A 27354-nucleotide genomic window follows, 5' to 3' on the forward strand; every position below is an offset into this window, starting at 1 on the left:
CATCTCAGAGCCCCCAGCCACCAGGTCCCTTTGTGGCTCTCAGATGGCATATCTGTCACATATGATGTCTCCCGTGACCCCCACCTCACGTGAGGTGGGCAGAGCAGATTGACTTGCCCCATGTGGCAGATGGGCAGACCGTGGTCAGATGAGCCGAGAGGCTGGCATGGGACGGCACGCCCTCAGATGGCAAGCCTCATCGGCTTCCCCTTTCTTCCCCAAAGGTCCGGCTCTTACTCTCAGATGAAGAGAAGGAGCACTTGAATCCTAGAATTACTTGTAGTTCAACCAACTGAGTCACAATGCCCTGGAATGTTAGTTCTTCACATATGTGTACTAGGCGTCAGGCACTGGTCAAAGAACTTTACAAATTCGAGCTCATTTTCTCCTTATACTTATCCTAATGCAGCAGATCATTACCCCCGTTTTGTAGGTGAGGACACCGAGGCACAGAGAGGGTAGGTAACTGGCCCAGGGCCACACAGCCAGCAGGTAGGAGAGCAGGGAGCTGCCCTGCACTTTCAGCCACGGCACCCGGCTGCCCATGGGTTGGCTTGCTTGTTTCATGCTCCACTCATTGATTTTTTTTTTTTTTTTTTTTTTTATTTATGATAGGCACACAGTGAGAGAGAGAGAGGCAGAGACACAGGCAGAGAGAGAAGCAGGCTCCATGCACCGGGAGCCTGACGTGGGATTCGATCCCAGATCTCCAGGATCACGCCCTGGGCCAAAGGCAGGCGCCAAACCGCTGCGCCACCCAGGGATCCCACTCATTGATTTTTAAAACAGTTTGATGGAGGTATAATTTAATGGCATACTTTAATTTAAAATTCACCCACTTTAAAAAGTAAAAGAATTTCAGTAAACGTACAGAATGGTGCAATCATTACAACAAACCAGCTTTAGGCCATTTCAGCCACTCCAAAAAGGAGCCTTTGTATCTATCTGCAGTCACTGTTTCCACCTCTAGCCTGAGGCAGCCACTGTCTACTTTGCGTCTACAGATTTGCCTCTTCTGGAAATTTCATAGAAATAGAATCACCCATTCTGTTCTTTTTTTATTGCTGCATAGTATTCCATCGTGTGGCCAGCCCACATTGTGCTTAGCGGTTCGCCGGCTCGTGGGCTTGGTGATGGTTTCCACTTCTTGGCCGTGGTGAATGAGGCTGGTCTGAACATTCGTATACACTCTTTGTGGGGACATCTGTTTCCTTTTCTCTCTGGGTATGTTCGTAGAAGTAGAATTGCTGGGGCGTACAGTAAATTCATGTTTGACTTTGAAAAAACTGCCAGGCTTTCACCAAGGTGCCGAAACAGTTTCCATTCCCATGCCCATGGGTTTTACAGTCGGGGGCCAGGGGCAGGGTTCCAATCCCAGGGCCACCCGTAAAACCAGACGAGCCTGATGAGAATCCCAGGCCATCGGGCCATAAAACGAGGCCCTCAGGCCACCAGCAGATCCTGCAGAGCCTCTCTGCTGCCCCCGATGGCCTGAGAAACAGGGAGACAAGAAGTCAGCTGTTCTGCTGTTTCACCTAGAAGAATCACCTTCTGGGACCAACAGCACCTGCTGGGAAAAATCAGCAAAATGGCTATTAAGCCAAGAGAAAAAGCCCAACCACACATGTGGAGAAGTTGGGAGAGATCTCACAAGGGAAGAAAACCAACTGGAGAAAGCAGGGGAGGCCCCCTCGGGCGCTGGGGAGTGGGCCAGCAGCTCTCAGGCTCTGGAGGCCGGTTCCCACCACCAGCTTCATCAGAGGCCCGGCAGGAAGATGATGGGGAGACAGTGGGAGGGCAGCCCTGGCGGCCAGCTGCCCGGGAAAGCCATCAGGCCACTCCTGAGCCAGGGCTCTGAGCAGAAGGCACTGCGGCCCCACCAGCAAGCCTTCCACCTGCACTGTGGGACCCTCTAGGAAGGGAGACGTGGGCCCCTGTTAGCCAGGACTGCTCAGAGCACTGCTGACTTTCCATTTGGAGCCACCGGTTGTTCCAAAGAGTCATTTTTTAAAGGAAGTTTTGAAGTTTCCTTATTCAATAAAGAGATACAATTTTTGATTGAGAGGTTTTGGGATCCCTGGGTGGCGTAGGGATCCCTGGGTGGCGCAGCGGTTTGGCGCCTGCCTTTGGTCCAGGGCGCGATCCTGGAGATCCGGGATCGAATCCCACATCGGGCTCCCGGTGCATGGAGCCTGCTTCTCCCTCTGCCTGTGTCTCTGCCTCTCTCTCTCTGTGACTATCATAAATAAATAAATAAAAATTAAAAAAAAAAAAAAAGAGGTTTCGACATTGCTGGTGGTAGCTGCAGATGAGAGAACTCTTACTCTGGCACATGGCAGGTGGCCATCAGACACTTCCCTCCCTGTTCCCTCCCTCATACAGACGGGGTGGAGATGACGGGGTACTGCTGACATACCCCTAGAGCCCGCAGGGATGGCACAGGGGCCACGGCCTACACAGGTCAGGGATGCTGCCTGCCTGAGCTTACCCCTAAAGCCAGTGGTTCAGGACAGGAAGTTTTTTGACCCATTCTCGGCCTGCCATTGCCTGGGGAAGAGGAGGCTTGATACCCAGGGAGGGTAAGGCCACACCTTGGCCAAGTGGGGAAGGACGTGAAACTCCACAAGTCACACACTTGGTGTGTCCTGCTCCCATCTCTGATCACAAGTGATGACAAAGGTTGAGATTGCTGTCAGTGGCAGGTCGATTCCAGGGTCTCCCAAACCTTATATGATAAGTACCAGATGGCACCCAACGGGCCCTTGGAGAAGGTCTTTGCCAGGCCCCAGAGTGGATACTGAGGGGGCAGAAATCACCGCTTCTGCTATCAAGTAACTCAGCCTGTGGGAAGGTCCCAGGCCCTTAGTGACTATACAGGGTGGAACAGCGTCCTCCCCAAATTCATGTCCACCCAGACCCGTGGACGGGACTCTATTAGGAAATCGCGTCTTTGCAGATGTAATTAAGGTCAAAGGAGATCATACTGGGTCCTAATCCAATGGATGGTGTTCTTACAGGAGGAGGGAATTTGGACACAAACCAGAGAAGACACAGAAGACAGAGATGGGCGTGACGCAGCTACAAGCCAAGGAACTCCAAGGAGTGCCAGCAACCACCAGAAGCTGGAAGAAGCCAGGAAGGATTCTCCCCAGAGCCTGAGCAGAGTGGCCTTGCCAACACCTTGATTTCGGATTTCTGGCCTCCAGAGCTGAGAGGGAATACATTCCTCTTGCTCAAAACCACAGCAGACGGGAAGCTGGGCTCAGGGTGCACGCAACACTGTGCTGGCAGGTGCTGGAGGGGAGGGAAGAGAGGTGCCAGGAGGAGGTGCCTCTTTCAGCTGCGCCTGCTGTTTGGGCAGGAGGCCCGGAGAACAGAACTGGAGCTAGGGGCTCCGCGTGGCTCACAGCTGACCTAGCTTTAAGGGCTTATGTTTTTCCATCTCTGCAACCTCTCTGGAGCCTGGGAAGGGCACCGGACCCCGTAGGTGCTCAGGAAATTCTCCTGGGATCTCTCATTCCCTGTGTCCCCGGAGCACCCGAGCTGTGCCTCCTACTTGGTCCGGGCTTCCCTCTGCTTCGTGCTGGATTCTGGCATGACTGGCCGGCGGGCTGGAGGAGCTAACTTGGCTTTACTAAATCTAAAAACAATTTAGACGCTGCTGCTAACTGCTGAGTTGGCAGAGAAGCATCGGCGCCCCTGGACGCAGTCAGTGGGGATCCCTGCTTATGAGGCCACAAGCTCGGCCCATAACCTCCAGGGGCTGTGGTTTATCCTGAGGAGTGAAATCGCTCAGCTCTCCCCGTGGCTGGAGTCACGGAGAGCAAGAGCCTGAGGTCAGCATGAGGGGGGTTAGCACCGGTCCTCCAGGTTATGCTCATCGCGTGGTCCCGTGCGCCACGCTGCATGGGGCCCAGCACTTGGCAGCCTGGATGCTGGGCTGAGCTGAGCGGAGTTTGCCTTCTGACCGCCCGCCGCTTCCCATTAGCGTTCGGCTCATCCTGGGCAGGGGTCCCTCTGGGACACGCTGGTGATCAGCCCACGAGGACTCCTTCAGCACCAACAGCACATCATAGTCCACTTGGCCCCTTCACGAGAACCCGGGGAAGTCTCTTCACCTGGCACGGTGGGTCATGGTAAGAGGGTGCCACAGGGCCCAGCTGGACTGAAACCTCGATCTTTCCATGCTCAGAGCCTGATGGCCGATTCCTCCAAGGGTCCTTTGGTAACTATCCCCCCCCCCTCCCCCGAGGCCTCCGGGTGCTGTTGGGGAACGGTTTGGAGTGATCAGAGTTGGAGCTGAATTGTACCCTCCAAAACTCGACACTGAAAGGTCAGTCACTCTAAAAGGCCCTGAGTGTTGGCCACACCTGGTCTGGGCAGCCATCAACTCACGCGAAGACCAAGCAGCCCTGGGAGGTGCCTGCCGCCCAGTCAGGGCCACTGTCTGGGGGACAGCAGCTCCACGGCCCTTCTCTCTTCCAGGATATGATCAGCCGGACAGTGGGCGAGCTGGACAACTGAACAGGATTTCCCACACCAGGCCTCCCTGGAGATTCTAGGGGTGAGGCCAAGCCAGGCCTACTGCTGGGTGTTTAGTCTCCCCACAGAGCGTATCAACACAGTGCCAAGGGGGCAGCTGGTCAGGGGCCAGGGGGCCCTGAAAAGGGCTTGGACTATTGCCGTCTTGTCTGCATCCAGCATGAGGACTCAAGCTTTGGGGCAGCCCCCAGAGCTCGTGGAGGAGAGGGAGGTTCCAGACAGTTGCCCCGACGTGAATATGGGACTCAGAAGGGTGCGCGCTCCCCGGTGAGCCCCACTGCGCAGCCTGGCCAGGGCATGAGCTAGCATCGGGACTTTCCAGCAGAACTGGAGTTCCTGGCTTCCTGAGAGGAACAATGCTGGAAGGAAGGGGACCCTTGCCACAGATGGCACATCCTGTCTATGGAGCTCATAGGGGCTTCAAAACAAAGAAGGCCGCCTCAAATCCCGCCCCTCGGCTCACTTTGTGTGGTGAACTTTCAGCTGTAGGCTCCTTCTCAGAAGAGCCCAACTGTTTGTCCTTGGGAGCCAAGACCCCAATTCAAGCTTGGTTACGAGGCCCAAAGCCAAGTGGTGGGAGGAGGTCAGCGTTGGTCCACAACCTGGTCCCGCTCGGGGGCTCCCCGGCTCCTGGGGACCCATTCCTGGTTCCCCAGTGACTGTCAGATGCAGAGCTATCGGCGCAGGACCTCTGGGGTCCAGGCACAAAGCAGCATCTCAGAACCTGAGCTCCAGCAGGGGTGCGGAGGCCAGGACAGGTTTGTGTGCGGATGGATGGCTTTATATGGAAGGGCTGTCTGATGTCAGAGCTTAAAGACCCTAAGATGGGTCCAAGCCTAGGCCAGTCGCCACTATGAGGAGATGGCACATCTGGAGAAGGGAAGCATTCTCTTTCCAGACTGTTATCCAAGGGTCCTGGCTGGCCAGTTACTGACTCAGTGATCCCTGTGGGGCCTGGGCCTCTAGCCCCTCTGCCTCAGTTTACATAGTGGAATCCTCCCTTTGGCTTCAACTCCTAGAAAGCTACTGCTTTCTAGCCTGGGAGCCTGGGTAGAGCCGTGGAAGACCTGAGGGTCCTTCAAGGGCAGCTCCTCTTGCTGAGCCCACTGGTAACAGGATACTCTCTGCCCTCCTCCCCGCCCTGCCCCCAGTATTTCCCATCAGCCCAGGCGCGGAAAAAACACCATTAACAAATGCTGGAATGAGTCACGGAAATGAACTTTATTGGATCACTGGGCGTCATCAATTCACCAGTAGGTCACAGACCCGTGGTGGAGAACCAACCACAGATTGAGCATCATCATCTGGGGACGTGCACATGCTCACTCAAGTGTCTAGGTGGTGCCAGGCCTCCAGGGAGGCCAGCCTGCTGCGGATGAACCCCCACCAGGATGGCAGGTTCTGTCCGTGACCCCTTCCAGGCCTGCAGGCTGAGCCCCCATCACAGTTGGCGAGAGGTGGTGGTGGGTGGGGAGCCGGCATAGGAGGGAGAACAGGGGGCAGCCCTCACCTGGGCACTGACTGCCTCTGAGGTCTCCTGGGCTCGGGGCATGAAGGCCTGGCAGTGAAAGGGAAGCGGAGTGGCAGGCACTAGGAGCCCCAGAGCCCGTGCAGAGCCCTGGGGAGAGAGGCCTTGGAGCCTGGGTAAGGCAGCGGAGAAGGCATTCAGCTCTCAGACCTCACAATTGCCTATTTCCTGCCACTCTGGCCTAGGCTGGGGGAGGGCAGCCTTCTCAGACCAGACAGCTGACCGACGGGGGCGCCAGGGTGCATGAGACACAGGACAGAGCAGAGGGAGGGCTCCCACAGCCCCACAGGCCCAGGCCCAGGCCCAGGGCAGCAGCAGGGGTGCCAGAGACTGATGGCGGCGAACAATCAGCTTGGTCAGGGCGCCCCATCAGGGAAGCGTCTGGGGTCCTGGTTCCAGACCCTCTCCCATGTCTTTGTCAAGAAGAGGCCAAGGGACAACAGTGGTTGTAGTTCATTAAAAACTGTGTTTCATTAAAAACTAGTTCTGAACACAAAGGGTATATTTAAAAAGATATTCTTTGCTCTATTAAACATCATTCACTGAGAATTTCCTGAGCACCGAGTGCCGGGGCGTGGGGGTCCAGGGGAAGGCTAAGGCACGGGCCCTGCTCTGGCACAGGGCTCCTTCTCCCTAGAAAGGCGGTCCCCGCTGCTGAAAGGCCGGAGAGCGTGTGCAGATCTGGGAGACTGGCAAGGCCTGGCAGTGCCCACCGCGGGAGAAAGTGCTCGAAGCCGCAGCTGAGAGCATCCCAGGCCCACTGTGGGTAGGAGGGACACCCCAGCTGCAGGCCCAGCAGAGTTCTGCTCTGCTCAGAGCTGCAGTGGTGGACACTGGCCATTTGGCCAGAGCCCCATGGTGGCTGTGGTCTGGCCAGGCATTCCCCGGGCAAGGAGGAGGGAGGAAGACCAGGGGCTTGTCAGGCCGCCCACACTCCAGAGAGGCAGGCCTGGGCCTCATGTCTCCCTCAGGTTGGATGCAAGGGAAAGTGTATCCTGCTTAGCACCTGATGACCAGAGGCAGCTCAGGGACGCCCCACCCGACCAGGCTCTCCCAAGCACCACTCGGCATCTGTTCCTGGGGACCCTCTCAGAGCCCACAGGTCTCCAGGAGCCACACTGCTCAGGGACACCACCCTTCCTTCCAGGTTGGGCACATCCTCCCTACTGTGCAGTGGGCACGATGGACACACCCTCCCTGCCCCGAGTAGGGCCTCCCTGGGTCCCTCCTGTCTCGCTTCATCCTGCGGGCTGGGCTGAGCTCCTGGTTAGCAAGGCACCTCACGTGCTCTCCCTTCCACATCCACGTGGCTGAGACAATTTGGACTCCAGTTCTAACGGTGACCTCTCTCTGTGCCCTGCAGGGTACTGTGACCTTGCAGGCCCAAAAATAAAACCAAAAACAAAACAAGGTGGTACAGGGGGTCCTCTGACCTGGGCACCTGCCCCTGCCTTGGGAATTGAGGCCCTGGTCCTGCAGGGCAGAGTACCCACCTTGCCATACACCCCTCGGGGGAGAGGCTCTGCTAGCCCAGGGCCAGTACAGGGGTGGGAGGGTCAGAAGAGGCTGGGGGCAGCCTGGCCAGGTGCATCATGGTCCCGGATATACTGTAGGATGTCCATTTCGTCCATGGCTTGAATCTGCTGCTGCTGCTTCTGCTGCCCCGCCAAAGCCTCAGGCAGGCCTGCTTTGGGGGGCACAGCTGGCTTTCTGGGTAGTGCTGGCTTGGCTGCCACTGGCGGTTTGGGCTTAGGCTGGGGCTTGGGTGTGGGCTCAGCCCCCAGGTTCAGAATCTGGTCCAAGTCCTCTTCAACTCTAGGGAACCAGAAGGGAAGCTCTGAATATAACCTCCTGCAAAGGGAACAAGGCCCCAAGGCAATGACACCCCACTACAGGCCTCAACCTGGCCTTGGCCCCAGCCTGTCCCCAGGGAGGGACAGGGGCAGGCTACTCCTTCCCCGCAGCCCCACAGCACAGGGGGAGCAGAGCCCGCCCCTCAGCAGCCTCTGGAGAGCTGCTTTTCAGGTGGTCCCTCTCTAGATGATGGCCCTTTATGGGATTTATCCTTCAACCTCTCAAGGAACGAGAATAACAGCTGCCAGATACAGACCTCCCGCTCTGTGCCCAGCACTTCACACACACTATCTTGTTTTATCCGCAAGCCCTTTCGGGGTACGACCGAGCTCTACCCTACAGATATGAATGCTCAAGCCCCAGGAAGCCGAGCTACCCTACCCACCTAAGGTGACAGTGTGTGACGGTGTCTGAGTCGGGACCAGGGCGTCTGACTTCAGAAGCTGAGCCATCATCTAGACCAAGTTCAGCCTGAGAAGGACTAAGTGAGGGGATCTGATCACCGTGGGGTGAGGCTGCCCTCCATGTACCCACTGTGGGCCGCCCGGGTTCTAGGCAGAAAGCCCACCGAGGGCAGGAGCCACCATGGCCCTGGACCTGACAGCCCATTGCTTGGTGGGACTACAGCCCACAGGAGCCTGACAGTCACACGGGACCTGCCCCAGGTACTGGACGGCAGTTAAGGAAAGCAGGCTACAACCTGGCTCTGCCCTCTTTGCCAGAGGGGAGTACTTGCTGCCAGTTCCTGGTAGAAGAACTCAATTTCTGGAAACCAGAGGCACAAGGCAAGACCCTTTTGATCTATCCCACCAGCTTCCCACTCGAGCAACATTCTGCTCAATATCTAGTGTGGTCAGGCATTTCCACATCATTAACTCACTACATAACCATAAGATGCTGTCTGGTAGTAGGTATTAGCCCCATTTTACAGATATGGAAACTGAGGTACAGAGACATGAAGGGCTTTGCCTGGGGCCCATGGCCAGCTCGCGAAGGACTAGGACTTGGCCCGGGGGTGGCTGGGTCTCTCAGGTGCATCTGCCTTCCTGGGACACCAATGCAACAAAGCCCTTTCAGGTGGGGTTTCTCCAAGGTCGAGGGTCCCTCTTTATGCTGAGGCCACAGATCCCCTGAGGCCCTTCAGGTGACACCTGCTGGACCTGTGGCCTCTGGGGACCTGACCCAGACACGCTCTTGCCTCCTGAGGGAGGAGCTTGGGGCTCTGTGATAAGCTCCATACACCTGCGTCCTCAGGGACTATCCCCCCGCCACTGCTCCCGGGGTCAGGCTTCACGACACTTGCTGTCCACTCCTCTGTCCCTCGACAGATGGCAGTCCCATGTGGGACATGGTGATTCTAAGAACTGCAAAGTAAGTGACCACTGACAGGGCCCTTCCCCTCCCTGGGTCTTAGATTCCCCATCGGCGAGGGGTCGGATGAGGTCATTTCACGGATGTTCTAGCTTCCATGAGATGCTAAGGAAGAATGGCCTGACCAGTGCTCTCATGCTCTCCACTCAGCCAGGCAGAGGGTGGATGGACGCTGTCCTGGCCTCACGCTCCCAGGGGCACAGCAGCCTCCATCCTGCCCTCTGGGAGAAGGTGTACACTGGCCAGCCTGTTCTGGAACCAGGAGACAGCAGGAGACCCAGGGTTGGGGGTGTGGGGGCAGGAGTCTGGCAACACTATCCTGGGGGCTTTCACAGAGTCACATGGAAAATACCCTTTGAAATCCAAGGGCCAATGTATGAATTCCTGAAAGAGGATTCGTGGCCCTTTACACGCTTCCTACACCAGCCACCAGCAGAGACAGCCAGACAGATGCTGCCCACACGTGGGCCGAGGTGTCTAAGGCAGCTCAGTAGACCTCATTCGGCCATGCCGGGGACAGGGGAGGGAGGGCACAGGTGCTGGAAGCAGAAGACCCCGGTGTCCTCCTCTGTGGGATGGTAACAGCGGCATTAGCCAGCAGGACTGCAGAGCCACTGGGTGTCCAGAAACCCAGCGCTGTGCACGGAGCACAGTCCCATTTCTCTCCTGGGACTCCTTCATCAGTGGCCTCAGGTCCACCTCATCACTCTGCTCTACTTCATCCTCGGTCTCCCCATCTGTAAACGGGATCCAGCTCAGACATCAGCAGGGCTAGGAAGAGGTCTGTTTGAGCGTGGAGTGCCCAGCACAAACCTCCCCTGGAGGGGTGCCTGCCGAGCACCAGCTGCCAGAGGAGCTCTGGGTCACCCTCCTGCAGTGAGTGGGGCACAGACCCTCAGGGGAGAACTCACAGCCTCTGTGGATGGCAGTGATGTGAGCCTACGGCATCTTTCCAGCCCAGGCCGAGAGGGTCCAGCCCAAGCCAGGCCTTCAAAGACAGGCAGCTATCTTGGGTTTGCAGCAGTCTCAAGAAGTGTAACCTAGGACAGGCTGCTCCTGGCAACCTCAGCTCAGGTGTGCCCTGGCTCCCCACAAGCAGCAGCTTCTCCCTGAACTCCCTGGGGGCAGGTGCTGGCTCTTCCTCACCCTCCACTGGAACTAGAGCCCAGGAAAAGCTCAGAAGGACCGAATTATCCTCACACGGGACCCTTCGGTAAATAAAGCAGCAGCTAAAAGCTTGTTTCAGAGTCCAGGATTTACACTGCTTGGGAAATCACTGTTTGGAACTCATCAGAAGCTGCTCTGAGGTGGCAGGTGGGGCAGTCACACTCGGGTTGGGGGGGCCTCAGGGGTACCCCTTTCCATGTGCTCCCAGGCTACCTGAGTCATGGCTGGAATTAGGACCCACTAACTCGAGGTCTAACCCTCCCTCTGTTCCAGGCCCTGCCAGTGCAAGGTCAACCACTGAGAGGCTGCGGGGCACTCGGAGGACCCTGGTGCCCCTCCCCTTCCCCAGGTCCCTGCAGAGGACAGGCCACACCTGCAGGCCTTCCAATGGCGTGGCTGCACAGCAAGAGGAGACTGAGGCATATCGGACTCCACCACCTGCCGCTTCGGGCTAGCTGATGGCCATGAAGGCATGAATGGTGACAGCATCAGTGAATGAAATGAGTATCAGGAAGTTTTTTTTTTTTTTTTTTTTTTAATCATAAGGAACCCCGATCACTGCCTGGATAGTCACAGAGCCAGCACAAAGGAGAATAAAACATGGCTCCTGCTCTCAAAATGTGAATTCTTTATCACCAATGTGTGGCAGAGTGAAGACAGGGCTGCAGACACCTGGCCCCTAAGGGAGTGATTCCCAGAGTGCTCTGTGGGATGCCAAGGGGCACGACCAAGGGAAGGGTCCCAGAGACCAACAGGGACGTGGAATGCTACACTCAATTTCCCACTCATGCCCTCAGAGTCCTGCTTAACACTGGCACTGCCCCAGCCACCAGCCACGGAACCCCTTTGAAGGCAGAACTAGAGCTCTGCAGAACGTGGGTTGGGAAGTGCCGGTGTCATGGATTTAGAGTGAATTGTGCCAGGAAAGTCCCAGTAGGATAGCCTCCCTGGAATATTAAAAAAAGAAAACCATATCTGGGGGCATCACAATGCCAGATTTCAGGTTGTACTACAAAGCTGTGGTCATCAAGACAGTGTGGTACCGGCACAAAAACAGACACATAGATCGATGGAACAGAATAGAGAACCCAGAAGTGGACCCTGAACTTTATGGTCAACTAATATTCGATAAAGGAGGAAAGACTATCCACTGGAAGAAAGACAGTCTCTTCAATAAATGGTGCTGGGAAGATTGGACATCCACATGCAGAAGAATGAAACTAGACCACTCTCTTTCACCATACACAAAGATAAACTCAAAATGGATGAAAGATCTAAATGTGAGACAAGATTCCATCAAAATCCTAGAGGAGAACACAGGCAACACCCTTTTTGAACTCGGCCATAGTAACTTCTTGCAAGATACATCCATGAAGGCAAAAGAAAAAAAAAGCAAAAATGAACTATTGGGACTTCATCAAGATAAGAAGCTTCTGCACAGCAAAGGATACAGTCAACAAAACTCAAAGACAACCTACAGAATGGGAGAAGATATTTGCAAATGACGTATCAGATAAAGGGCTAGTTTCCAAGATCTATAAAGAACTTACTCAACAGCAAAGACACAAACAATCCAATCATGAAATGGGCAAAAGACATGAAGAGAAATCTCACAGAGGAAGACATAGACATGGCAACACGCACATGAGAAAATGCTCCGCATCACTTGCCATCAGGGAAATACAAATCAAAACCACAATGAGATCCCACCTCACACCAGTGAGAATAGGGAAAATTAACAAGGCAGGAAACCACAGATGTTGGAGAGGATGTGGAGAAAGGGGAACCCTCTTACACTGTTGGTGGGAATGTGAACTGGTGCAGCCACTCTGGAACACTGTGTGGAGGTTCCTCAAAGAGTTAAAAATAGACCTGCCCTACGACCCAGCAATTGCACTGTTGGGGATTTACCCCAAAGATATAGATGCAGTGAACCGGCAGGACACCTGCACCCCGATGTTTCTAGCAGCAATGGCCACGATAGCCAAACTGTGGAAGGAGTCTCGGTGTCCATTGAAAGATGGTGGATAAAGAAGATGTGGTCTATGTATACAATGGAATATTCCTCAGCCATTAGAAATGACAAATACCCACCATTTGCTTTGACGTGGATGGAACTGGAGGGTATTATGCTGAGTGAAGTAAGTCAATCGGAGAAGGACAAACATTTTATGGTCTCATTCATTTGGGGAATATAAATAACAGTGAAAGGGAATAAAGGGGAAAGGAGAAAAAATCAGTGGGAAATATCAGAAAGGGAGACAGAACGTGAGAGACTCCTAACTCTGGGAAACGAACTAGGGGTGGTGGAAGGGGAGGTGGGCAGGGGGTGGGGGTGACTGGGTGACGGGCACTGAGGGGGGCACTTGATGGGATGAGCACTGGGTTTTATTCTATATGTTGGCAAATTGAACACCAATAAAAAATAAATTTATATATATAAAAAAAAAGGATGGCCTCCCTGGGGCATGCTGGGTCCTGGAGATGGCAGTCTCCCAGGCAGGGTGCACTCAGCACGGCCCTGCCACCCTCCCCAGGGCTGACTCTACTACATCTGCTTCTCTGTGCCTCAGTTTCTCCTCCTAAAGATATAACCCCACCCCCCACCCAGCTTCTCCCAGCCTGCCAGGGCTGTCAGGGGTGAGGACACAGGATGACAGAGAACAGATGCGAGGGACCACGGGGAGATGTAAAGACAAGACACCTTCGCTGGGACGCAGGCGTGGTGGGCACTCACAGGGCTGCTTAACAGCCCGAGGCCGCTAACGAGGGTGCAGATGGCAGCCTCTCGGGACCACATGCCCCATATAACTGTTCCTGGAAAGAGACTGCTCAGCTTCCTGTAGACCTCTGAGCATAGCCGCGTTCTGGGGGGCGTGCGTGACGCAACGGAGACGTGTGATGGCAAGCACACCGAGAATGCAGCGGCATACGCAGAAGCCCAGGGAGTGTGGCCAGCCCAGGGCCGGAGGCCAATCTTCCAGCATCTCCTCCTCTAAGTGCTCAGAGTCCTGGAAGGAGTGGAGGGGACGGGACACAGGTGGGTAGACTGGGTTCCAATTGTGGCTCTGTCCCTTGGGAGCTGCGGCCTTGGACCATCTACCTTTCCCACACTCTGTTCTCTAAAGCAGAGAAAATCGTGCCTAGGTGGCGGGCTGCTGTGAGGATGGAATCAGGCCACGTGTAGGGTCTAGCACACTGACCACGGCAAGCAGTCTGACGTAGGAGCAAGCACTTGTGCACACGTCGTTGATCCAGACTAGGCCTCGGTCTCCCCCCTAAAACCTGCTGTGGGGACCCTGCAGGGACTGGCCGCTGTCCAGCATATGTGTGTCCTGCTCCCTTTGGGAGGGCTGCCTGCTACCGAGAATCCATTTCACTTATTTCCCAATCCTGTTTATGCCAGTGATCCTTGCGCTTGGAATCACATAATTTAACCATTCTTCACATCAACTACTAAAGTGTATGTGAAAAGGAAAAGACTTATATTCACTAAGTTCTTTCTGGAATTTGCTAAGCTGCCCTGGACCACTGACTACCCCCACCCCTGAATCAATCCCCGCCACTGCCTCCTGGTTGGTGCCCACCCACAGGCTCCTGCCTCTGATGGGCCGAGACTGCCTCCCTTGGAGGCTGAAGCTGATGAGACGCTCCCATGCTGGGACGGGTCCCTGGCTCTGTCCAGGCTAGTCTCGGGGCTTGTGGAGCACCGCGGGGGACAGGTGGTACCTGAACAGCTCCGGGTGGGACGTGGGCCCTCCACTCTTGTTGGCGGCAGGCAGTAGTAAGGGGTCACCCAAGGGGACGGCCCCGCCGAGATCAGGATCTTCAAACAACTTCAGGGCTGTGGAGAAGGCAGGAACAGAGTGTTCAGAGGAAGTCCAGGCCTGTTCTCAGCTGCAGGGGGTACATGGCAGAGACAGCCTGGCCCAGCCTCCTGGCCCAGCCAGGAAACAGTGAGCAAGGGACAAGACACAGCACAGAAGAACCAGAAGAACAGAAAGAAGGGAAGGGACAGAAACTCAAAGGCTACCCTGTAATTGTCAGGATGTATCCTCAGAGCCCTGAGGCCAGGACTGTGTCTTTCTCATCAATGAGTTCCCAGGCTCAACACAGAGCCTGGCCCTCAGTGGCTGGTCACCAAGTGCTGGTTGGATCCATGGGTGACATCATTTGTCCATCCTGAAGGAGGAGCCGGGTGGGGTGAGCAAACGTCAGACCTAGGATAAGCATGAAGTCCCAAGGCCGTTTGGTTTTCCCCTTTCCAACTCTGCACAGGACCCTCCAGAGGAGTCTATACAGGTCACACAAAATCCCTCATTACAATCTGAATTGTAGAGTCACAGCACTCCTGGGGTGGTTGCATCCAACTCCCAGGCAGTGCCCACATCTGGCCACTGGAATGAAAAAGATTGGTCCACTCACAGTCCACACTTCTCAAGCGACCAAGGTGCCACCTTCTCTTCCATGGGATGATTAGAATAAACACCCAGCCCTGGAATGTTCCAGGCTATCGGGACACAAAGTGCAAGACTAGATCTCCCCAGAAGAAAAATCTTCATAAGCTGAGTGTGCATCAGGTCAAAATAGGACAAGGGGAAGATTTCCATCATGCTCACGTGTGGCAGGTCCGAAGCCACTTACAGACACTGGCTGGGTCACTGAACGGACACCAAGACTGAAGGGAACACTTGGAGGCTCTACTTACGGTCCTTCAGGGGCACGTCCTCTGCAGGGCGCTGGGCAGAGAGCTTCGTGCTGGGGCCAAAGAGCCCCTCATCAGGGTCCACCTCCTCATCAAAAATGGTGAGTCGGGGTGAGGGCTTGGGCTTCACAGCCACTTCGGGGCGTTTCTTGGGCTTCTTAGAGCTACAGAATCACAGACACAGCTTAAGGTTAGGACTTTTCTCGAAAGCACTGATGGCCAGTGCACATGGCCTGGTCAGAGCCACACAGGCTAGGTGAGCTTTAGCTTGTGTCAAGAAGGAACTTTCTGGCACCCTGACAGTGGAGGTGTGAGGCCCTGCTACTGCAAGTGGCTGAGCCCTGTGCCCCAGGAACCACTGCCGTCAGGATATGAGGGAGGAGCAGGTGAAAGTCTGAATGAACCAAACGACTGTCGCACAGCTCCCAGCCCTGAAGGGCCACCCAGGACTCAGGCCTGCCTGCATGGTCACAGGGCAGGGAAGCTGCTTTCCTTCTGGAGGCTGTGGGGGCCGATGCCTCCTGCTGCTCCCAGAGGCTAGGCTCAGAGTCACTCCATAGCCACTGGAAGGGGGGCTGGACACAGTCTGAGGCTGCGGACAGGTGGTACCGGGGAACAGCAGAAAGCAGCCTTGGTAAATGCTCCCCTGTGTCTCTGCCCCCTGAGAAGTGGAACCTCTGTCGATCTAGCAAACACTTCAGTCCCACTGAGCAAACCCCACCTCCTTCAGGACACCCCCTTGGCTACTCGGAGCCCCACTGGCTCTGTCACCCCCACTAAGATCCCTTTATGTCTCATTCACCCACTGGCCAAGGTCCTGCCTTGGACTAGATGCTGCTTCGGGAAACTGGGAGAGAGCACAAGGGAAGCTTCTGGACCACGGGACGGCTTTGTTTCCCGACCCGGGTGGTGGTTAAACAGAGTGCATGTAAGCACTTGTGGAATTGAACCCTGAAGGTCTGCAGCCACATTGCTGATAAATAAACAAACTTGGTTTAACTTTAACACGGTGATCCAATCCCCGCTCTTGATGCCCAACTTAGCCATTATAAGGTTCCCACAAATAGTGAAAATCTGCTTTTTACTGGAAACAAGCCGTCTGCCTGGCAGGCAGCTCCACTGGACAGAGGTCACCGTCTGGGCTCACGTTGGCAACAGTGTGCGGCAAGACTGCACTGAGAAGCCGGCCCTGCCCTCAGCAGTGGTCAGCCCAACCGGCGGCAGATGGACAAAGCAGCAGGGTGGCCCTGGGTGCCAGAGGGCAGGGTGCTCCGAGGAGACTGTTCCCACGGTCTGGGGATAGACTTCCGGTACAATCTCGGGCTCCCGCTGACATGCGAGAAGCTACAGAAGCTGGAAATGCACCTGCTGGAGGGTCACACTTCCAGGATGCAGCACACCTAGGCACTCTGGCAGAGGCCCGCTCACGGTCCTGTGCTCATGGTCCTGTGTCCCAGGAGCAGGAAACACATCCAGGATGCGGGGAGGACAACAGGTTCAGGGATGCACATTTTGAGGATGAAATGGAGAGCGGAGACTCAGTGGCAGGGCGGTGCCAGCAAGCCCCAAATGCCCCCGTTCCTGCTTTCTCTATCCTGGGCACAAGCCAGACAGGCTCATGCCACAGGCCACTAGGGACATGCCTCTGCTTTGGCATCACCCCCCAGGCCCTGCTTGTGGTGCTGGGCAAGGTGGAAGGAGCCTGGCCTGCTCCCTTCTCGCAGCAAGTGCTTTCCAGAAACTTCAGCCATGCCACCTCATACGCCTTGAAGGGCCAGGGTGGCCTGCTCTGACAGGGACACCTGTGTTTTGTTTTACTGGTCAGGCATGTTGGTTTTAACGGCCCCTGGGAAATGGATACCAAAGACAGGCCGGGCCCCTCGAGGCAGGCCAGCCGGAGATGGCTCCAGCCGAGACCTACTGAGTCAGAACCGCAGGGCCAGCCCAGGAAGCTGTGGTGGAGTCTCCGTGGAATCTGATGATCAATGGGCTCTGCCCCACTGCTTCCCTCAATCACCCAATGGCCACCCCTCCCCTGGCCCTTCCCGGCCCCTGCCCAGGGCTGTAGTCCCCAGGGAGGGCTGGGCCGAGGCCTTCCCTCTGCAGCACTGTCCGCAGGTCCACCCTGTTCAGAAACTAGCAGGTCCCTGAACATTTCTTAGGAAAGCAAACTCGAATCCTATACGGAGCACATGGGTCCCCAGGGGCAGGGGGGTGACAGGCTTCCCATGAACCAGAATTCGGAGGAAACACAGAAAGGAGGGAAGCGTCTGAAGAGCAAAGGAAGGGAGAGAGAACAAACACGACGAGTTATGTCTGGAGCAGCTTTGCAGAGATGTCAGTGATCTCCCTTCTTACACCTACTCTGGTTCTGAGAACGCAAATGAGGCCTGACTTTCCTGCTATGTGACTTCTCCTCTCAGATTGGATGAATGTTCTTGTTTTTCTCCCTGGAGCCATTTCTGATCCTTCCTTGTCTTGAACTGAAATCAGGTGAACCTATGGCACGTGTGAAGACAGGCAGTTGTCAGCACTAGTTTGAGACAGACGGTACGTGGAGGGCTCCGCTCCTCCAAAGCCCGCAGTCCCGTCAGCTGGTCTCCTCACCGGCCCTCGGCCACTCTGTAAGCAGCTCCTGCCTTCCTCCCCAGTGCCCCGTGTGACCCAGCACTTTTGAAGCACCTTCCACGTGCAAGATCCTGGTGAGACCTGCCACAGTCCCCAGAAGCTCACAGCTGAGAGTCAGACACGCAGAGACCCATCATGACCACACAGAGCAATGGTTCCGGGATACGCAGAGCACAGAGGAAGGATCCAACCCAGCCCAAGGGCTCCTGGAGGAGCCAAGGCGATGGAGGCATGGACTCGGCACTGGAAGCGGGCCCTTCGTCTGTGGAGGTCTGCCGAGAGCATGGCTCGAGCATGACCAGGAATCAGGTCCCCACGGCAGCTCGGCTCATGGTCCACAGAGAAACGATCAGGGCCTGGCCTGTGGGAGCACCGCAGTGTGACGGGGAGACGAGGACAGAGAGAATGGGAGAATGTGCTCCTAGAAAGGCGAAAGTGCTCCTAGAAAATCTGGACTGGGAAGTGATCAGTGGGCAGAAGGGGCGTGCCTAGAATGATGCCAGATTTCTGGCCTTGGGGACAGGGTCAGGCATGTCATGTGCAAGGTGAGTCTGCAAGCGCAGTTTCTTCCCTTCATCCACAGACTGCATGAGCGTGGCCTCCAGGCTGCACACACGGGTTATGGCCCTGGAGCGCCTCCCCCATCCCTGCTCTACTCCTGCCCCACCAGCATCCACCTGGCTGTCTGCAGGAAAGATCTAAATGTGAGACAAGATTCCATCAAAATCCTAGAGGAGAACACAGGCAACACCCTTTTTGAACTTGGCCACAGCAACTTCTTGCAAGATACATCCACGAAGGCAAGAGAAACAAAAGCAAAAATGAACTATTGGGATTTCATCAAGATAAGAAGCTTCTGCACAGCAAAGGATACAGTCAACAAAACTCAAAGACAACCTACAGAATGGGAGAAGATAATTGCAAATGACGTATCAGATGAAGGGCTAGTTTCCAAGATCTATAAAGAACTTCTTAAACTCAACACCAAAGAAACAAACAATCCAATCATGAAATGGGCAAAAGACATGAACAGAAATCTCACAGAGGGACATAGACATGGCCAACATGCATATGAGAAAATGCTCTGCATCCCTTGCCATCAGGGAAATACAAATCAAAACCACAATGAGATCCCACCTCACACCAGTGAGAATGGGGAAAATTAACAAGACAGGAAACCACAGATGTTGGAGAGGATGCGGAGAAAGGGGAACCCTCTTGCACTGTTGGTGGGAATGTGAACTGGTGCAGCCACTCTGGAAAACTGTGTGTAGGTTCCTCAAAGAGTTAAAAATAGACCTGCCCTATGACCCAGCAATTGCAGTGCTGGGGATTTACCCCAAAGATGCAGATGCAATGAAACGCCGGGACACCTGCACCCCGATGTTTCTAGCAGCAATGGCCACGATAGCCAAACTGTGGAAGGCACCTCGGTATCCATCGAAAGATGATGGATAAAGAAGATGTGGTCTGTGTATACAATGGAATATTCCTCAGCCATGAGAAACGACAAATACCCACCATTTGCTTCAACGTGGATGGAACTGGAGGGTATTATGCTGAGTGAAGTAAGTCAATCGGAGAAGGACAAACAGTGTATGTTCTCATTCATTTGGGGAATATAAATAACAGTGAAAGGGAATATAAGGGAAGGGAGAATAAAAAGACTCCTAACTCAGGGAAATGAACTAGGGGTGGTGGAAGGGGAGGAGGGCGGGGGGTGGGGGTGACTGTGTGACGGGCACTGAGGGGGGCACTTGACGGGATGAGCACTGGGTGTTATTCTGTATGTTGGTAAATTGAACACCAATAAAAAATTTATTAAAAAAAAAAAAAAGGATGCACTGCCTAGCTCTGCTGTTTCCGTCTGCCAGCCCACCCTCAGCACCAGCGTGATAAAGGATGCCTCTCCTCTCCCTTCACTGATTAGACTCTTGTCACCAGGGCTGGGGTAATGGGGCAGCTGGGCACTGAAGAGAGCTGTGCCATGGACAACAGAACTGCTCCTGCCTTCCTAGTGAGCACGCAGGAGGTCACCTGAACTTGTGCTGGCTCTGACACAGCACAGGTGGCAGGAGATGGGTTGGGGGCTCCCTGGATGGGTGCGGGCGAGTGGAAGCAAGTTCCTGTAGCACGCAGGTGTGTGCATGGACAGACGTCAGCTTTCCTGCTTTGTGTGCCTGATGGCAGACAGATGTCCAGCCCAAGCCGCATTCTGCAGGCGAGTGTGGAGCAAACGTGAGGGAGGCAGCAGATGCCGAGGCTGACAGCTCTGACAGTCAGAGGCAGCCCTGCTCATGTGGCTCAGGCAGTTCTGGTGACAGTGACAGACACATGACAGCAGCCTCCCCTCCAGCCACCCAGGGGGCCTATGTCCGTGTTCCCAGATGCACCTGCCTCCCAACCCCAGCAGACCACCGATGGGCACCAGCTGCCCAGGACCCGCATCACTTGAGTTACAGGAGCATCTCCTGGACCAGACAGAAGGTGGTCGATCCTTCTGAAGCCAAGACTCAGTGACAACATGACTTACCTTTAAAGCCAGAGTGATGCTTCACCAAACACAGAAGTCAACCTCCTTTCCAGTCATACAATTTTCCTGCCTTTACACATTGGTTTTCATTTTTAAATTTTAAATTCAGTTCCTTTTTCATTTAGAGAAAATTCTCAGAGTACCCGTAAATGAACTTTTGTGAAGCTTATTCCGGGACAATGCTATCTGTAGCAGCGCCAGGCCTCGGGGCTTCCACGATGACCCAACAGTGTGGTACAGGTCACTGAGGAGAGGCAGTCACCCGTGAGCCGGGCTAGCCTCCCCCGACAGGAGCTTCGGGGAAGTGCTGGGTGGGGGCTGAGCAGAGTCGGGGAAGTGATGCTCTAAGGCACAGAACGGTCCTATAAAATGCCAAGGTGGGAAGAGCTTGGCTCATGCAGAGTGGCCAAGAACTGGGCAGCAGGCACACGGGGGAGGGAGGAGTCTGAGGGGAAGTCGGGCCCACAGGCCAAAGGGCCTGGGGAAGATTCTGGCCTTTCTGTTCCCGGGGAGGAGCACTGGAGGGGCATCCATGTCTGACCTCAGACCAGTCATTTCACTTCTCTGGGTCTTTCTCCTTAGCTCTTAAATGGGAGCAAGGAATGCTCTGGAAGCTGCGACATGGAGCCCACATGCAGGCTGGCACAGGGCACAGCAGGAGACAGTGATCACACGGCTAGGTTCACATGTTTCAGCCCCAAAGACTTGATTCTGGGCCCTAAAACATAAACGAGGCCTGGCAAACATCCACCATTTGCTGTAGCCCTAGGGTCACACTCAAGGATCTTTCTCAACAGCCGGAGCCTGGCTTCCCAGCCACAGAGCCCCACTTGAGGGCTGACCAGCACCTCATGACCCCCCACCCATCTCAGCTGGGCTGTGTTGACATTTCTTCTTGTCTTGCCGGGGCCAAACCCTGCCCCTGCCGCAGCACGGCTCCTGCATCACCACGGAACCAGGCTGGTCTGGCTGCAAGGGCACGTCCCCCCCACTGCTGCTCACACCCGAAACGGCCCCGAGAGACTGAACATACTAATGGGCAACGGTCCCGATGGTCAGGACTTGACCAATAACTGCCGGCAACCCTCATCTTTACCCCTGTCTCCCGCTTCATAGGACCAGCTAAAGAAAGCCAAATATGCTCCCCCAACCAAGTGCACAGCGTGCAGGACGCCCCACTGCCAGTCAGCAGCCTCCCTTGCCAACCGCCTCTAGTCGGGGCACACCTGAGCCTTCTCGTTCCCATGAGGAATCGTTCCTACTCCCAGCCTGCCTTTGAGTCTCTGCTAAATGCAGGTCTGAGGGCCGACCCCTGCTTTGCCATGGCCAGCTCTGAATCAAGGCCTTTGCCTGTTCTCACCGGGGCAGTCTTGGTTTATTCCCATATCCCTGAGGACACTCCAAATGCTCACATGACCAGTGGGACCTGGAAGTCCCTTGGATTGAGAAAACCCATCAGCTCCATCACCCAGCATGGAGAATGCATGGACGAGGGCTGGGAAGCTGGTACCCTGGCACAGCTCCTGCCAGGAGCTCCATGGTACGTGAGTGTATGATCTCTCGAAGGCTCCTGATTAATAACCAGGAAGACTCTGGATTTTTCCCTCAAGTCCTTCAGTTTAAGGACTATGTCATTCTAATGCTGTTACTTGCGGGTCCCCCGAGGCAGGGGAATGGCAGGCCTGACCTCCCAAGTTTCTATGGAGTCAAGTGACCATTCAATCCCATAGAGGACAGCTAATCAAGCCTGCTGCTCTGAACCATGTTCAGGACCACGTTCTGGACCAAGGCTACCGGGAGGCACCCTTGCCACCTGGAAGCAGCAAGTCTGACAGGCTGTACTGGGTGCTGGTATTTGCATAACAGAACAGGAAATGGGAAGGCTGCCTTTAGTTCAAACAGCCAAGGGCTTCTTCAGAGCGAAGCTAATCCGAAATGGTCGTAACATTACCCAAAGGAAATTTCCTGTACTACATCTCACTTCATCCTTCTACCCCTGGGGCTACTTCATCCTTCTACCCCTGGGGCTAGACTTGGTCTTTCATTTCTAAAAGGACAAACTGAAGTGCTAAAAAGTTCAATGACCCGGACAGTCTCTCTGGCTGGTAAGAGGCAGAACTGGGACGGCCTGCCTACGCCTAATTCGGCTGGGCCGACCACACATTCAGCTTTCCCAGGGACTCTCAGGCCGTGCTCTAGGGGCCTGGACCTCCTCTCAGGGGAGAGGTGAGCTGAGGCCGAGGCGGCAGAGATCCAGGCTCTACTCCTGTCCCAACCAGGCCAATTCTCCCTCATTTGGCTTCATACATACTGGGGCTCTGTAGGGGATTTCTCTTGAGCTGAAATTTCTGCAAATGAATTAAAGAAGTGGAAAGCACTGTCACACCATTCATTCAGGCCAGACGCTGTGCGCTGACACGGACGGGGAAATACGGTCAGCAGAGCACGTAATGCTGCCCTAATGGGGGGTGTGGCTGTGATCAGAGGGGCAGCTCCAGGGTGCGGCCGGCGGTGGCCGTCATGGTGCCCCCTGCATTCCTCATTGATTTTGGTCTCAGGCCACAGCTGAGTGGTATCTGCAGAGATATAGGGCAAGGCCCGCCGGTGCTGGCTCACAGCCCAGCTGTGACCAGGAAGAGCCATGTCCTGGCAGGTGGCAGGTGAGAAAGTAGGGAAGCCTGAGAGCCAGAGGCGGGCCAGGACCGAGGGTAGCAGGAAGAGCCCTGAGCAACCCCCCAGCCCCCCGAAACCCCTGTGGGTAGCAGAGCCGTGGCCAGTGAACCTGCTGCTCCTGCCTCATCCAAGGCTTTCATCAGCTTTGGTTTCTGGGGCTCCTCAAATGCGAATTTCCCTAAATACGTGAATCACCTAAAGAACTCCTTAAAGCCCAAGTCTAAGAGGACTTCTCGCAAGCTCCAGGATGGTGCTGGATTCACAGCAGGGCTGGCTATCCTAGGCGGGGGTCAGAACATTAAAGACATCCCAAGCCAGTGAAGTGGCCACGAAGCAGCTCCTGTGCATCTCACCAGGCGGGGCTGAGGCCACCTGCACGGCCCCTCCACGGCCCACCCTGGGGGACCTCTTGCTCCCAAATCTCAGAAATAATAGTTTTGTGAGGTGATAGAAGTGGCAACTAACCTTACTGTGGTCACTACTTTTCAATATATACACACATTAAATCATCACATTGTATACCTGAAGCTCACACAATGTTATACGCCGATTTGTTCTCCATAAAACCGGGGCAAAGAGAAATAAATCTCCAAGTGGAGCAAATCTGGGGGTAACTGGCAGTGTGCTGAGAGGTTTTCAAAACCACAGAGTCATCCCAGAGCAGTGATTTTATCCAAATATAAGGAGTAAGACGTTTTTATACTACAACACATAGGAAACTTTGCAAAGATAAAGCAAAATATGTATACACAACTGTGACAAAATACAGGATTCACACTCCAAAAAAAAAAGGGTCTAGTCTCCTGACTTGAGGCCATCCCTGTGAGCAGAGAGAGGGAGGCCCAGCCCAGCTGTAAGGGAAGCCACATTCATGGAGGGACCAGCCTGCCCCTCGGGGAGCTGAGGGTCCTCTGGCACCTGGGGCTGGAGAGGGGCTCCCTGGGCACTGGGGGAACAGGTGGGGGGCAGCAACCTTGCCTGGTGGGCAGGGTTTGCAAAAGCAGAGATGCCTTCCCAAAAGAGAGGGGTTAAGTCCCTAAAAGAATCCTTTCCTGGAGTTGCACAACCAAGGTCCCCAGGGAAGAAGCTTCCAGGACCTTGCTCGAGGGCAGTTATCTGGGAGGAAAAGCTCCATACATGATAAAGCTCCTCACTGTCTGTAACAGAAAACACCACGATGCCCCCAGGCAGGCACCTGGCAATACCACTCACAGCACACCCACCGGGCCCAATGGACCAGCACAGTTAAGAACAGAGAAGTCAGTCTATTTACTGATCTAGAAAGACCTAGCATAGAAGCTGAAAATAAGCAAATTTTGGAATGGTGTACTCAACACAATCCCTTTTTTAGTATGAAAAACAGATATCCAGAGATGCCTGGGTGGCTTAGCAGTTGAGCATCCGATTTTGGCTCAGGGCATGATCCCGGGGTCCCAGGATCAAGTCCCACATTGGGCTCCCCATGGGAGCCTGCTTCTCCCTCTGTCCCTCTGTCTCATGAATAAATAAATAAAACATTAAAAAATGTGTATCCAAAACCATATACCTTCACGGCAAAAGGCCTTTTCACTGCGTCGTTAATTTTTCTGTTCCAGTCCTATGTTATTCAAGTTACAATTAAAGATGTTCCTAACAGGGTATTTCCGGCAGAAGGCAGAGCTATTATGGTAGAACTTCGTCTTTCTCAGACGTGTGAAGTCTCTAAAATAGTGAAACACGGGAACTGTGTACAACGCGCAAGGGGACCGTGAGAGGACAGAGAGAAGCGCTGCGCGTGTGGTTACCGGGTGGCCGGGACAGGGACGCTCCTGCAGACAGGAGGGCAGCAGGGCCAGGACGGGCCGCCTGAGAGCTCTCTCCCTCTCGAAGCACTTGGTACTGGTGTAGCAACTCGTCTTTTCCCTAATCAGAACCAGGTTTAGGAGACAAAGAAAAGCCAGGCCAGTCCTCGCACGGGGCTTTGTGCTGGCCACCCCCTCCCCCGCCCCCCAGCAGCCCTGCGGTGGAGCAACAGCGCCCCGCCTGGTCCACGGCAGGAAGGACCGGACGCCTATCACCTGGAAAATGTGGCTGCTCCAGAAAGCCAGGCCCAGATGGGTGCTTGGGGGGGGGTACACATCTGGGAGAGTGGGGTGCTGCATCTGCAGGGGGACTTGAAGGCACCAGAGCGGGACATATACATGCAAGGCCTAAGTCTCCTGCAAGAACCAGAATGCTCCCCACTAACAGGCAGGTGGAGAGCCTGCTCAAGAGTCAACAGGTCACGGTGGTGGGGGGCAGCAGGGGGGTCGGTGCGCTGCCACACACAGGGCTCGGCCAAGTCCCTGCTCAACTGTCCTCAACTTTCCCATCTGTGAAAGGGGGATAATCCTAGGGCCTCGCCCACCTCCCACACTGCAGAGTAACTGGAATCAGGGGACAGTGCCAGGGGACACCATTGCATCATGACTCTGCCATTGGTGGCTGCATGAATTTGGATGAGATATTTGTCTCCAGACTTCGGCTTCCACACACACGATGAGCCTGATGCCACTGCTGGCTTTCTAGAGCACCATTTCTCACACCAGATCCACACAGGTCCTGGGAGCAATGTGTCATGACCTCTTAAAAAAAAAAAAAGGGCAGAAATAGAAATGTCTATTTACATGAATGGGAATTGGTTCCTGGCATTTAATAAGCTCTCAAAAAGCCTTAGTTGTTTTGTTTTTATCCCTAAGATAATAACATAACTGCCCACTGCCACACCAGTCGTTAAAGGAGAAACTAGAAGGTCTGAAGCCTCTGGGATCCCTCTGAGGTGCTATGCTTTCCCAGGATCCAGGAATGAGGTCCCTGGAGTGCAGAGCTGGTGACGGTGCTGGGGGGCAGGTGGTCCCAGACAGCTGACGCATCCCACGAAAATCTGCTACTAGAAATAAGTAGGAAATTCAAGGCGGCCCTTGCCAACCCCAAAGAGCATTTTCCTACCCAAAAAAGGAGCCGCTTTGCTAAGCGTGACCTTCAGCCAAAGGCTGGCGTAAACCCTTGAAGTCCTTCTCAGTTTGGCTTCCCATGTGGTTACTCAGAACAACAGAGAACATGAGTTCAAACAAAGCCTTATCCTGACCCAAATAAAGCCCAAGAAGGGCCTGCAGGTCGTCCAAGGCTGATAAGAGTGGCTATGACTGGCTTCTCCCCATGTAACCTCGCACCCTCTCCCACTGGGCTGCTGACCCCCGTTCAGGTCAGGGCGGCTGTTGAGGGCCGGGTTGGGGGGCGAGGACACCTGACTCCTGGGTACCAGGGTGCTGCACGATTTCTGGCTCTGGTCCCACATCTCCTGGAGCACCAGATCTTCCCTGAGCACCAGATCTTCCCTTGTCCCCTCTAGGCTAGTCACAGGGCGGCCCTGCTGCCACACCTCCTGCGTGTCCCCAGCCTCACATCCCCTCCCCCACCTCCACCCCAGGAGAGAAAGGCTGGTGGATGGCGGGTAGAGCCTTCTAGACTGTGATTCTTATGCCCTTTATGGTGAACTTGCCCCTCCCTGACTTCTGGAACAGGACTTGCGAGACTGCCCTCCCCTCATCTGTTGACTGAACTTCGATCTCTCATCAGGGCAGATGGGATGTCACCCCAGGTCTGCGGTCTGATTCTGCTGAGGTGGTGGGGCAGTAAGCTGCGGCCATGAGAGGAGTGAAGCACTAGCATATCTGTTAACTCAGTGTCCACAGAGCCCTCCAGAGAGGTGCTATCATTCCCCTATTCCTTGCAGAGAACCAAAGACAAGGGGTAAGTTGCCAGGGACACATGGCTGGCAAATGGCAGACCCAAGATGAAGCCCAAGCGGTGAGGCACCAGAGTCCAGGACCCTGACCTAGATCTGAATCCCAGGACCAGTATTTACCGGCTGTCTGACCTTGGGCAGGGCCCTTGGCCTCTGCAAGCTTCGGTCTCTTTCACCTGTAGTGTGAGATAACGGCATCTCCTTGCAGGCAGGGTGTCAGTGAGTGCAAAGTACAAAGCTCCCCCCAGCACAAAACAGTCATGCGGCAGGGGCTCAGGAGCAGCACACTGATGCCGTAAGGCCGCTGGAGGGCCAGGAAAGGAGAAGGCCGCAGGATGTGGAGTCAGGACACCGAGGGGCCACCGAGACCACACCTGCTTACCTCTTCTCCAGCCAGTGTACCTGTGTGCGCACACCTGTGTGCACGTGTGTACAGGTAAAGGCGACACCTCTGACCAGCCAGGGGGCCCCAGGCCTCACTCTATCATCTTCATCACACACAGGTGGCACCTTACAGGTTATCAGTTCCTTCCACCCGTGTGATTTATGGGCCTTACGACTGCCTTGTGGGGAGGCAGGGCCCAGGT

General features: G+C 54.9%; 1 protein-coding gene and 1 long non-coding RNA gene across 2 annotated transcripts in view; one reads left to right on the forward strand and one right to left on the reverse strand.

Moving 5' to 3' along the window:
- The first annotated feature begins 267 nt into the window (after positions 1 to 267).
- Positions 268 to 5751, forward strand: LOC112664754 (uncharacterized). Its single transcript, XR_003139949.3, has 3 exons — positions 268 to 458; positions 1073 to 1224; positions 3018 to 5751. It is a non-coding gene; the product is annotated as an uncharacterized LOC112664754 (long non-coding RNA).
- HS1BP3 (HCLS1 binding protein 3) overlaps positions 5745 to 27354 on the reverse strand; it is a 33204-nt gene continuing 11594 nt past the window's right edge. Inside the window, exons 5-7 of the mRNA XM_025454557.3 lie at positions 15171 to 15331; positions 14192 to 14306; positions 5745 to 7885 (exon numbers count right to left, since the gene is read on the reverse strand). Coding sequence (XP_025310342.3) covers positions 7627 to 7885; positions 14192 to 14306; positions 15171 to 15331 — 535 coding nt within the window. The 3' untranslated portion in view covers positions 5745 to 7626. The remainder of the gene's footprint in view (positions 7886 to 14191; positions 14307 to 15170; positions 15332 to 27354) is intronic.

The sequence above is a fragment of the Canis lupus genome, chromosome 17 (assembly GCF_003254725.2).
Source record: "Canis lupus dingo isolate Sandy chromosome 17, ASM325472v2, whole genome shotgun sequence".
NCBI classification, from domain to species: domain Eukaryota; kingdom Metazoa; phylum Chordata; class Mammalia; order Carnivora; family Canidae; genus Canis; species Canis lupus.